Consider the following 12,457-nt stretch of genomic DNA (forward strand, 5'->3'; position numbering starts at 1 on the left):
TGAGTAGAGAACAGGAGTCGGCCAGTAGAGTCTTGAGTCCCCTCAGCCTTCTTGTTCTGAGCCCCCTCTTGCCTCTTCTCTGAGGTCCCATAAGGCAGACCCTGTCTCATTATGTGTGTCTCTTTCTCTCTATAGAAACCTGCTCTAAGGAAACAAGCCTTACGGATTTGTTTACACTAACATATAAATGACTGTTGGGGCTTTATACGTGCTCGGTTTTATAAGGGGAAAATCTCTCAGTCAAAGATATAAATAGGTGAGTGGGGAAGGCAGAGGGCCTTCTCGGTGCTCAGAAAGCACACTGCCCCTCCATCCAGAAACCCAGCCTGTGGTGGGGTCAGGGACTGGGGGCCAGTGGGAGGGGTCAAGCCCTGGTGTTTGTTTGGACTGACGGAGCAAATTCTGAACCCTCCATCCTCCCCCCGGAAGCAGGGGAGTGAGCAGGAGGATGGTGGGAGGAGGGGAGGACAAGGGCCACTAGACAGAGCAGAGGTAGACAAAGCAGGGAGAGACTGGGTCCTGCACATGCACGTCTCAGAGAGGGCAGCACTGCCGGGGGAGGGCAGGACTCTGTACCTTCAAAGTGTGACTCTTAACATGATGGAAAGTAGGGAGTCTGGTCTTCCAGCTCTTTGAGGTACCCTCAGCCCCCGTCCCTGTGCCGTCCCACCGCATGAGACACCCCAGCACACAGTCAGCATGTTCGAGAGCAGCTCCTCTCCCGGGTAGATGCTGCTGACCTGTAGCCAGCCTGGATACTGCCCAGGACTCCCCAGCTGCCTTGCAGCCCAGGGCCAAAGTAAGGCCTGGACCAGAGTATGCTACTGGTGGGCGCTCGGGGGTTGGGTGGAGAATTCAGGTTACCAGACAGGGTCAGAGTAGAGACAGTGAAAAGGACTGGTGGTGTGTGCCACCCGCCCTTTGCACGGGGCGGCCCCACACAGCAGCCTCTCAGTTCAGGGCAGCGTGAGGCTAGGGTGTGAAGAGCCTGGTCTCCAGCGGCCCTAGAAAAGGGCTCCATAGCAGAATAAACAGAGATGGGCCAGAGGCAGTCCTGGAACACAAACACCAGTATATTTTATGTGACAAACGTGAAAAGACAGAGACCAACAGAGACAGAGCAGGCAATGGGCACACAAACCAGTGGTGGGTCCTCCTGAAGAGCTGCCGCAGTTGGGAGACAGTCCCACCTGCCTCACAGGCCCTTTTGCAGAGCCAGGACCTGCAGCTCCTCCGGGTCTAGGGTGGCCTCAGGGTGGAAGGTATTCTCCCTGCCTTAACCACCCTCCTCCCTCCGGGGCTGGGCCTCCCTCTGCATCCCCTGCGGTGATGTCTGCACAGCCCAGACCTTCACAAACACAGGTTCTCAGGAGCTGACCCACTCAGTAGCTGCCTCCCCAGGAGACCCATGCAGAGGGGAAAGGGACCAGGACAAAAGGACCCATGGGCACTCCCTAGGTATTATTGCTGAGAATAAGCATAGGCCATTGTGATGCCATTATGACTCACTGGCATCCTAGGGAACAGGGCACAAGGGACAGGATACACAGCAGACGTGGAAGCGGTTCAACCATGCAGGGCAGCACGTGGCGATCTGTGTAACTCAGAGATGCTGTGATGTGCAGCGGAGAGGCCCAGAACATCAGCGGTTCACAAAGAGCAAGCGGACTCTCTCCGCCGGCACCCCCCACTGCTTAGCAGGGCTGGGATTACCCCAAACATTGCGTCCCTGGGCACTAAGGAATAGGGGGCCCTGAAGATACTCAAAAAAGAGGAGTTGGAAGTCTGGGCTCCCCTGGTGAGCTTTGAGCCTGCAGACCCTTTGGTCAAGCCCTGGCTCATCGCCTCCCTTTGCAGGGGGCTCTGTGCCCTATGAGGGACGATAGGAGCCGTGGGGCACCTGAAGGAAGCAGAAACACAGTGCTCTGCACATTGCCAGTGAGGCAGGTTTACTCCAGGGCCTCCCGCGGTTGGGAGTCCAGAGGGTCCAGAGAAAAGATGGTGCCAAGGAATGCCCACAGGGCAACATCTGGAGCAGCCAGATCCCGTGGGCCGTCGGGGGCTTGGTCAGGCTGAGCACTGTGGAGGCCTTCTGCTGGGAGGCATCAACAAGCCGGCCCCCAGACTCCATCGTGGAAGGCGAGAGCAAAGGTGGGTGAGTGGTCTAGAGGCCCACCTGAGGGCCTGCCAGGGTGTTGGGCTTCCAGAGACTGAACCGGAGCTGGGGAAGAGGACCAAGGCAACAATGACCTGGAGGGAACAGGGAAGCCAGAAAATATTCTTCCCCTGGAATCCCCTGTAGATGGAAAGCAATCTGCCCCCACTAGACACCTGAATCCCTAGATGCCCCAAAGCACTGGAACTGCGGGGCTGCAGGAAAACCAAAGGTGGGGCTGGCCCCGGCAGAATGCACTTCGTGCCTGCATGTGACAGTCCACCCAGGACGCAGAGGCTGGGAACACCCTTCATCCTGCCCTGGACGGGGTCAACTGCAGAAAGCAACCCTCCAAAAGACAGTCTCCCAGCCTTTCTCCCCACCCGGGACACGCCTCCTGCCCACACCCCGCCCACCTGCCCTGGGCTGGTGCTGTCTGCACAGTCTAGGAGCTGCGGCAGAGCAAGGAAGAGGAGATTCTCTCCACAGGTGGCATGATCACTTTTTAATGTTCCATAAAAAGGGAAAGGCTAATTTCTACCTAAGAGTTATAGTGTGGTCAAGGAGAGACCATGTACCATGGGATCGGCTGTGTTCTGAGGGGCCCCTTCCCTTGGCGAGTGGGGGCAGAGCTGGAAGTGTGCTGGAGTGAGGGTTTCACCTGTCCACTGCCAGCAATGGACCTGTCACAGGGGAAGGCAGGGCAACCAAGATGATAATGCCCATGAGCGTGGCAGGGTAATACTGTTTAAGGGGCAAGCTCAAAGTGTCAGCCTTGCTAAGAAGGGTGAGGAGGCGTGGCCCTGAGGAAGTTTTGCCGCAGGGCTGGGGCTATGGCAGAACCAGAAGTGACCCCTTCCCACCAAGGATGGGAGGGTCTCCCTCACTCATTCTCCATGGGTCTCCAACACTGGACAGTGCTCCTCCATCCCCTAGAATGCTAGACTGGCCCTGAATGGATTGGAAATAAACCAGTCAGGTGTGCCTTTATCTGCTTCCTGACGGCACCCCACCCCCCAACACACACACACTGATTTGTCTCTAGGTCCCCACTGTGGATCTGTGGGCCCACCTTGGCCTGACCGTGTGTTGTGGGCACCATTCGTTTTCAGCCGGACCACTGCAGGGAGAGGGCGTGGATGGAGGAGAGCACCAGGGGCACTGCCACAGCCCAGCTGGGGTGATAGCGGAGGGAAGGCTGCAGAGGGTGGGCGGGGTCTGTCTCAGGGTTCTACCTCGGGCAGCGGCTGTGTGGGCTGGGGAGTCGGAGTTGGGGATTGGGGGGTGATTGACATGGATACAGGGCTGAGAGTGGTAAAGGCCTTGAAAATAAGAGAGAAAAGGGGGAAACGCCACCGAACACACAGGGATTGAAACCTCCAAAAGCCCAAGGTTGGTGGGAATCCAGCACCAGGGGGCCCCCAGAAGGCCAAGAAAGCAGCGTGGAGCCCTGGGGGAGGGGAGAGGAGCCAAGGGAAGGCCTCCCAGCCCTTGCAGAACAGCACAGCTGCCAAGCAGCCTCCCGGCTGCCCAGTCTCTCCTTAGGCTGCAGCTCAGCAGGCCCCGGGGAGGTATTGGTTGCAAGCAAGCACCTGAATATTGCCTAATGGAACCAGCCAAAGCCCAACTAAGCCAGGTGAGAGGGGGCCACGTGGCGAGGCAGCACCCCCAAGCCTCCTCAGACCTTGCCTCCCACCTTTTGCCCATTTCTCAAGAGTCCCTCAGCCAGGACAGGGCCTGCTGCTTCCAAAGTCACCTATGTCATCTGGCTGCTGCAAGCCTCAGGCCCCCTGCTGCCACCTCTGAGCCGGGCTGAGATCCATGGACCGTTCCCAAGTACCTCTGCTGCCTGGACAGCCGGCCCCCCAACACCAGCTCAGGGTGGAGGGCACGGGGGCTGCGTGGGCCCCACGGGGCTGAGGCCAGGATGGGGCAGGGCTTGTGCTGTACAGAAGGGGCAGCTCCACCAGCTTGGTACCTTTCCCCACAGGGTGCATGAGAGACCCCCACCCCCTAGAGTCCCCCTCTCAGTCAATCTTGACGTGGCCGTTGGCCAGAGCCAGAGGGCCGCTGGGCTCCCCGGGCTCGGCATCCTTGTCAAAGCGGAGGCGGAGGGTGTTCCGGATGATGAACTGCTCCATGATGAGGGACCCGCAGAACCAGGGCACTGCGTACTCCAGGGTGATGAGGCCCATGAAGTCAAAGTCGAACTGGGAGTAGTCCCAGGGGCAGGCGTTGAACTGGCGCAGGATGAAGCCGGTGGTGAACTCCCACAGGTAGGTCCAGAGCGTGTAGATGAGGCAGCGCACCAGCAGCGGGCAGCGGCCCCGCAGGCGCAGGTACATGCGCTCCACGATCAGGATCGAGGTGCCGTAGATGAAGAGCGCCCACACGCTTGTGACCCCCGGGAACTTCCAGTTAAAGTTCACCACGAACTCCCAGGCCGCCGTGAACATCACCTCGCAGAAGTAGCCATGGATGGCGTACAGGTACCAGCGGGACAGTGCTGTCAAGGGCTCCGCAGAAGCCATGGTGCCTACTGGGGCCAGCTGCTGGGGACACAAAAGAGACAGGTGAGGGAGGGAGGGAGGGAGGGAGGGAGGGAGGGAGAGCGGGCTGAGCCTCTCCTGCTGCCTTCCCATTGTCCCCTTCAAGCCTGATGCAACCAGGGCAGAGGGATTTCAAACCTGCGTCTCCCTTTTTCTTTGGTTACCAACCATAATCCTGACCTTATTCCATGTTCATTACTGTATTCCATGCTCCTCACCTGAGCCAGAGGGGCACGAGAAATGAAGAAAACAAACGACCCCACTGGCTTCTTCTGAGTAACCCTGCTCAGATGCTGCTTGGAAGGAGGTGTCTACTACCCTCCCTACAACTTTCTGGATGACCTGGGGTCCGTGAAAAACTCGGCTGTCTGGGCCCACCCACCACCCCCATTTCCAGGCCACTGGCTGGTTTTCCGAGGATGGCCATCCCAGTGGGTGTGAAGTGGCAGCCTCTTGTGGTCACATTTGTCCTTAACTGCTCCGTTAAGCAGAGTGGTGGTGTCTGGTTTTGATGTGGAAAGGAAACCAGTGGGCTGACAGAAGAGAGAGCCTTCCCTTCCACGTCTATGCCCCTCCCCCTCCTTTCTTTTAAATGAAGTCTTCAAGGCCCAGCCCCCAGGCCTCGCTGCTGCCTTCTCCTCACCCTTCGCCAGCAACGGTCTGAGCCACTCATGTGGCCTTGTGTCAGGGGCCACCCTATTTACTATTTGAGGCACGTGCCCTTTGACCCAACTAGCCTGGGTACTCCCAGAGGGCAGCAAACGCTCCCAGCCTTCCGTTCCTCGGCCGTGGCACAGGCCTCCCCCGAGCAGGGTTCCCTGACACACACGTGCCGTTCACATGGGCAGTGGCATGGGGAGTGCAAGGCTGCATCAGGAGCAGGAGGGCGGAGCACGGGAACATGCATCCCAGCTCCGCTGGCTGCCAGTGGGCCCCAGGCTTGCCACTGCTGTCGGGGCCCCCCCCAAGGTGGGAGAAGGGTCAGAGGTTAGCAAGATGGATCTGCAGTCTGCCCACCTGCCTAGGAACGCCAGTTTCCTCCTCCAGCCACAGTGATCCTAGTCACAACATACCCGCCCTCATGCTTGGCTTTGGGGTCTTCCAAGCACTCTCATTCACACTTTATCATTGGTTCTTACCTAAGTAAGATCCATGTGAAGGACAAGTGGTTTTACTCCCATTTGTCAGGAGAGACAGGTGGGGCTCAGAGAGGGTAAGTCATCTGCCCATATCCCAGAGCCAGTGAACAGGAGAGCTGAGACTAGAATCTATACCTTTTGCCTTCTGCTTCAAAAGCAGAAGTCCCCCCAGATCCCCCCAGTAGGTACCCCTGCCCATCTCCTAGACGTGAGGGCCTAATGTTGCTCCCCTGCTCATGAACTCTCAATGGCTCCCCATTTCCTAGTGAAGCCCCACAACGACCTTGGTCTGGCATTCAAGACCCTCCGTGATCTCGCTCCAATCTACTTTTCCAGCCTTATTCTCACAGGCCAGCTCGCTCTCTCACCTCCAAGCCTTTGCGTAGCCTACCCGTTGTGTTTGGGGCCTTTCCCCTCTCACGTCCACACGTGCAAACCCAGCTGGCAGGTTCCCTTCAGAACAAACACTTTCCCATCCTCCCAGACACCAGTCCTCTCTTCCTCCTCTGAATATCCACAACACTGACTCTGTCTCTGGTACAGACGACTTTGTTTCCTGTTGATAATTTGCGGTCCCCGGCCAGACGTCGCTCCTGTGTTCTATACCTGCATACCCTACTCCTTCCTGGACACCTCCACGTATATGTCCCATAGGCACTTCCAACTCCTTTCCTCAATCAAACAGTATCTTTTCCCCAAAACCTGCTTTCCTCCTATGACCCATTGCTGGTACCACCATGCACCCAGTTTGCAGCCAGAAGCCCTGGCATCTTTCTAGCTTCCTTTGCCACATCCCCACTCTCACATGAGCTCCCTAAGAGCAAGGACTTGTCTGTGTATCCCCTGTGCCTAGAATAGTGCCTGGCACATGGTAAGCATCCCATACAAGAACAAAGAACATTCCTTTATCAGTTAGCAATTGCTATGTAATGAGTCATCCCAAAACTCAGTGGCTTAAACCTACTCTCATTATTATAGTTCACATATCTGTTCATGGGGGGGCACATCTTGGAACTCAGGGCTTCCATCCCGAGACTGCAAGTCCTCTGGGGCCTCTGTCCTGTGTTTGGCTGGGGTGGCTCTTGTTCCACTTGCCTCTCCTCCTCCTGGGCCTAGGGGTTTGGCCCCAGCATGTTCTTCTTAGGGCGAGGGCAATGGCACCGGTGCTTTTCAAGACTCTGCTTAAATCACATCCACTAATCTTATTGGCTGAAGCAAGTCACGTGGCAAAGCACCAAGTCAGCTCTCATCAACTCCTGTCCATTCTACCTCATAAATATCTCTGAAATGCATCTTCTCTTCATTCCTCTTTCTCACTGCTGCTGCTCTGGTTCAAGCCCTTCTCATTGCTCACTTGGATGATTCCCATCGTCTCCCAGCTCCTCTCCCTCATCACCTCTTTCCAATGCACTCATCACACTGTCCAAGAGTGTGTACCAACAGCAATCTTTCTAAAATGCAAATCCGATGTTTCTCCTCACTTAAAGCCCATTAGTGGATCTTTAACATCATTAGACTCAAACCCCTAGGGATGGCTGCCCAAGCCATTCGTGACCCCCCTTCTGCCTCGGATCCTGTCCTCTGGATCTTTACATTGCTGTTTTTGCTAACTGGGGTGCCCTTCCAAGTGCTACCTCTACTCCCCACACCACCACAGCCCACGAACCCATAATCCTTCAAGATCCAGCTGCTCTTCCATAAAGACGTTCCTGGGCACCTCCACCTCCAGAGCCGCCCACTACGCTGCGTGTCCACAGCTACAACCAGCTCACTCCTGTGGCAACATTTCACACTCAGCTTCGCCATAATCCGTCTGAAGGCCAGCACTGCAGCTACCTAATGAACGCTTGTTTAACACAATGTTAAGAGAAAAAAGCAGGACTCAGGACTGAATATTTAATATGATTTTGATTTGGCAAAGGCATACATACATGTAAGTATATAAAAAATTTAGCCACGATCATCTCTGGATGGTAACATAAGTGACTTATTTCCTTCTTTGTACTTTTCTAACAAGTATGCATAACTTTTCTAAAAATAAATTTTACCTTGAAAAAGTATTAAATGAATACATATTAGTCATCTCTGTGCCTTGTATACAGAAGATGCTCAATAAATTTGCCGGGCAAACGAGCCTCAGGAAACCTGATCCTAACTGCCTGGGTTTGCATCCTGGCTGAGACTCTATACCCGCAGGGTCTAGGGCATCTCACTTGGCCTCTCTGCCTCAGTTTCCCTACAGGTAAAATGAAGATAGAGTAACTCAGCATCCCTGAGGGTCCCTGTGAGGAATGAGCTAACAGACACACCCTACTGAGAATACAGCCAAGGCTCCAGAAAGGGCGGCTATCACAGCTGGCACTCAGCCAGGCTTCCCAGTCACCTGCTCCTCCTGGAGTGTCACCTGCTCCTCCTGGAGTGCTCCTACTGGAGGCAGGGTCATTTGGCCCCTGCCTGCATTAGCAGCCGGGCAGCCTTCTTTGCCAAGCAGGTCAGGTCCTTACCTCCACCCACAGCACCAACCTGGCAGCCAAAGCACCTGTGGAAACAGTAACTGTGTGCACAGCCCAAGGAAGAGTCAGTCTGAGCTCCCGGCTTCCGGGTGGCCGAGAGGCGGGGGGGTTTCAGCACCTTCCTCTAAGGCCTGACTGGAAAAGAAGGGCGAAATGATAGGGCCGGTATTCCTGGCGCAGCTTCTCATACCCTCATTTTGTCCTGAACCCCAGACAGACCATTCTGCCTGCTGCCCACTCAGGCCCGTCTGAACTTGGGGCTGTCCGCCTGGCCTGCACTCGGAACCCCTGGCTCCTCCATCCCACAAGGTCCGGGGAGGGGGCTTCCCATCCAGCCGCCCGGCATGGCTACATTCACCACGCAGGTCAGCCCCCACCCTGATGCTGGTTTTTAAAACCCTGCTCTCATTGCCTCTTGGTCTCATCTTTTGAAACAGCCAAGAATGGTTTCCAAGTGGGTAACAAGTCAGAGGCTCCAGCCACTCCCAGAGCAGGTGACTTGGAAGAGCCGGACTCCTAAACCCTACGAGCAGAAGCAAGATTACAGAGATGGCTGTCACAGGGAAGGTAAGCTGCTGAACAGAAGAGAGGGTGGGGGGAGGAGAGCAGGGGTGCCGGGGGCAAAGGATTCCGTTTTTGGAATCTTCCACAACCAGAAGAACGGGAGGGGAAGCATACCTAGGCAAGGTCAGACTGTTTCTGAGGTGTTGTGCCGGGAGGACATGTCTGGTCCATGCAAGATGACGGGGGTACCCTGAAAATCCTAGCTGGGGCCAAGAGATGGGGGTGCAGACAGGGAACAGGGATTTGAGACAGTGTCATCAGCTGGGATGGCAGCTCACACTGTGGTGGGACAGACACTCTTGGTGGGGCAGGCACTGGCTTGGGTGGGTTTTCAGAAGCCACTCCCCAGACCCATGTCTAGTATCCACAGGAGCTGTGCTCATACCTTGAGCTCACCCACCCTTGGACCCAACAGATACCTATTCCTGCCTTGGACTCACCCCACCTGAGCCCTTTGCCCGGGACCCTTCCATTACCTCCTTGCTCAGCCCTGGGATCACAGCCCAGGCACAGCCGGCATCAGGAAGAACCAGCAGCACGGGGGGCGCGTCGGCCTCTTTCTCCTGGTGACAAACACACCGTCTTCAGGACCGTGACCGTGACCGAGAAATGGGACAGCCCAGGAAAGAAAATTTAGGGTGGAGTAAAGAGGAGGAGAGTGTGGGAAAGACTGAAGGCAGGAGAAAGAAAGTTTGGAGAGCAGTGGAGAGTTTCACAAGAGAGATCTGGCGGAAGAACACTCAAGTACAAGTGTTGATGAAACGCCTCATACTTGTTGATCAAAGGTCCCCGAGAACACAGAGTTCCAGCAAGGGGCCGGAACTGAAGGAGGCTTATCAGGGCAGGGCCCCACCTCTCGAGGGACAGGTGATTTAGAGGGGAGGGGGCTGGCTTTCAGAGCCAGGGGCCTAGGAGTACCTCACCTACTGCTTGCTCTCCTTGGAGCGCAGAGTTCCGGCAAAGGGCCTGCTGAGCTATTCCTTGGGGTGGCAGAAAGCACAGAAAGCAGCTGAGAGGAGCAAAGAGAACGTGGTAAAAGTGCAAGGCAGGCTGGAAGCAGACCCAGATGAGATGATTGTTCTTGGTTTTGCCAAAAACTCCCATCTTGTTCCAGGAAGCAGAGGTGCCACAACACAATGACTCTGGAAATTTTTGTCCAGAGGCTCATCCTGCTAGAAAACTGGGCTTCCCCCCAGTGTGGCCAGGCTGGACAGGCCTTCCTCTTTCACCCCATTTACTTCCCAAATTTCACTCCGCATCCCCAGGTACCAACATCACTTCTGTTCTATGCTCTGGGGAGATGCACCGCCCTGAGGGCAAGGCAGTGGGGACACAGCTTGAGTGACGGTGAGCCCAGTCCCCTGGTAGACCCCGCGCTGGAGGTGAGTGGAATCAGTGAGCTACCTTTGCATCTGGGTGCAAGACACAAGGTCTGAAACCATCCTGAGCTTCCCCTGTGGTCATCAAGTTGAGGGTAGGGAGCAAAATGTGAGTTTGCTTCAGAGCCAGAAGGGAAGCAAAGAGGGGGAAATACCTGTGGTCATTGGCTGGCCCAGATGCCAGAGTTCCACCCTCTCTTGCTGTGGGCATCCCCTGGGAAAGCCCCCTGGGATGGTCCTCCCTCCACCTCCCAAATAACAATAATCTTAATAATTGGCCACGCTTCTCAGCACTTCCCATGTATTAACTCAAATAATCTTCAGGCCCCTTTTACAGATGGTGAAATTGAAGCAGAGAAAGCCTAAATAAACAGCCTAAGTTCTTACAGATATAGAAGGCAGACGTGGGATTCGAACCCAGCTCCAGAGCCTTCACTTCCAACCAGCATACTGCACTGCCTCAGCTCCTCTGAGGGCACTACCATTTCCTGGGTTTCTGCTTCTGGAAGCCTGGGACAGTCCATGGAGAGACAATAAGAAACAGGGAGGACATGAGCTTCTAGGTAGATCATCAGGGAAGCTCAGAACTGGGCATCAGAGCTACCAAAGGCTTTCAGCCTGTTCTGAGAGACCAAGCTCTGTTCTGAGGCCAAGGTCTGGCAGGATCCATGTGAAGGTCCCCCATGGTCAAAAGCTGACCCTCGCAGGACCTCAAGGCACGTGCCATTCAAAGACCCCTCACTAGGGACACACGTTACCTAGAGCCTCCCTGACGGCCAGCCCACCCCAAGGCTGTGGGAAATCTCCAATGGCCCAGCCCTGCCAGCCGAGGGCTGCGGCCACTGTGCAGGCTGCCCAGAGAAGCCCTGTGCCTGGACCAACCAATCCACACAGTCAAGTGGGCGGGGAGGACTTTAGAGGGTCTCAGGCACTAAGCAAATCCCAGCTGCGCCTGGAACATGAGGTCAGCCCTGGCACAGGCTCCTCAGGGCTCAAGCAACCCTGGGCACCCTGGAGAGGGGCCTGTAGGCTGGGCATCCTGTGTGTTGCCTACAAGGCCTTCCCAGACCTCACGCGGCTGCCTCACTGTTGTCACTCAGGTTTCAGCTCAACGACCACCCCTCAGAGACCTCTGACCTCCACTCCAAACAGCCTCCTGTCACTCACATCATCCCACCTTATTTTAACTTCATGGTGCTCCTGCATCCTGACACTTTGCTGCTTGCTCACTGTGTCTGCCAATTAGAATGAAAGCCCCACGAGGGCAGGGCCTCTGTCCCGTTCGCTGCCAGGTAACCCGTGCCTGGCGGGAAGGCTGGCTAACGCCTGTGGAATGAATGAATGAACAAATGGGCCCCAATGGGCCCAGGCCCATCAACTCCAATGAGGGTGGGCACAGACAGCTAGCCAGCTCCGCCTTTCTGTTCTCCTCTTCCTTGGGATATACAGCCTTTTTAAAAACTTTAATTCTAGTGTTTTAAACTATATTGTTTTTTCTGATTACAAAGGTAACGTGCTCACAGCTGAAATTTAAACAGTACAGAAAGGAATGACTTAGAAAGCAGAGTCCCCCCATCATCCCACCTGGCAGAGAAAGTCACCATTTGTGGTGTATTGGGTATTCATTCAGGTTAAATGTAGTTTCAGAAGAAAATCCACACACGGCCATTCCCACTGCACAGTCTCTTCTCCTGTGTGCGTTTTACGACTTACCACACTGTGCTTATCCTGTAACTTGACACTGTCACTTACTATGTCACAGCCGTTTCCAAGCTGATGTATCGCCTATGTGCTCGTCCCTATAATGGCCGTGTAACATTCCACAAGTAGAAAACTATAATTTGCTTAGCACAGGAGGCCACCAAAGGGAGAATGATTGTTTCCCATTTCCACGGTTACACTGACACCACCAGAAGCGTCTTTTTTTGTGCCTGTAACGAAAGAATGCAGCCCGTTTCTTCTCTGGGGCTACTTGTTAATAAGTGAGGCCAGAGAGAGGGCACGACAGTTTTGAGGTGGACGGTGTAGACTGCTCTGGGGAGTTGTGTGGTATGTGGGGAAGAGTTCTCCGGACTGAGCCGCCGTGTTCCCACAGCGGGCTTTGCGGCCATCTACCTATGCCCACGCCACTCCTGCTGTCCAAGCGTGCTCATGCCAC

The 12,457-nt window shown here is 55.3% G+C and overlaps 1 protein-coding gene across 8 annotated transcripts in view; it reads right to left on the reverse strand.

Moving 5' to 3' along the window:
• Positions 1-1,052: 1,052 nt before the first annotated feature.
• The window catches only part of TMEM229B (transmembrane protein 229B), a 37,664-nt gene continuing 26,259 nt past the window's right edge, over positions 1,053-12,457 (reverse strand). For 3 of the 8 annotated variants that reach the window (XM_045823768.1, XM_045823760.1, XM_045823767.1), the window contains exon 3: positions 1,053-4,704. In XM_045823768.1, the coding sequence (XP_045679724.1) occupies positions 4,183-4,686 (504 nt within the window). In that variant the 5' untranslated portion in view covers positions 4,687-4,704 and the 3' untranslated portion in view covers positions 1,053-4,182. Of the gene's footprint in view, positions 4,708-8,347; positions 8,492-9,034; positions 9,124-9,396; positions 9,484-12,457 lie in introns of all 8 variants that reach the window. The other 5 variants (XM_045823765.1, XM_045823762.1, XM_045823764.1 and 2 more) reach the window with 5 other exon arrangements.

The sequence above is a fragment of the Phyllostomus hastatus genome, unplaced genomic scaffold, assembly GCF_019186645.2.
Source record: "Phyllostomus hastatus isolate PE091 unplaced genomic scaffold, TTU_PhHast_1.1 phas_scaffold_501, whole genome shotgun sequence".
Classification (NCBI taxonomy): domain Eukaryota; kingdom Metazoa; phylum Chordata; class Mammalia; order Chiroptera; family Phyllostomidae; genus Phyllostomus; species Phyllostomus hastatus.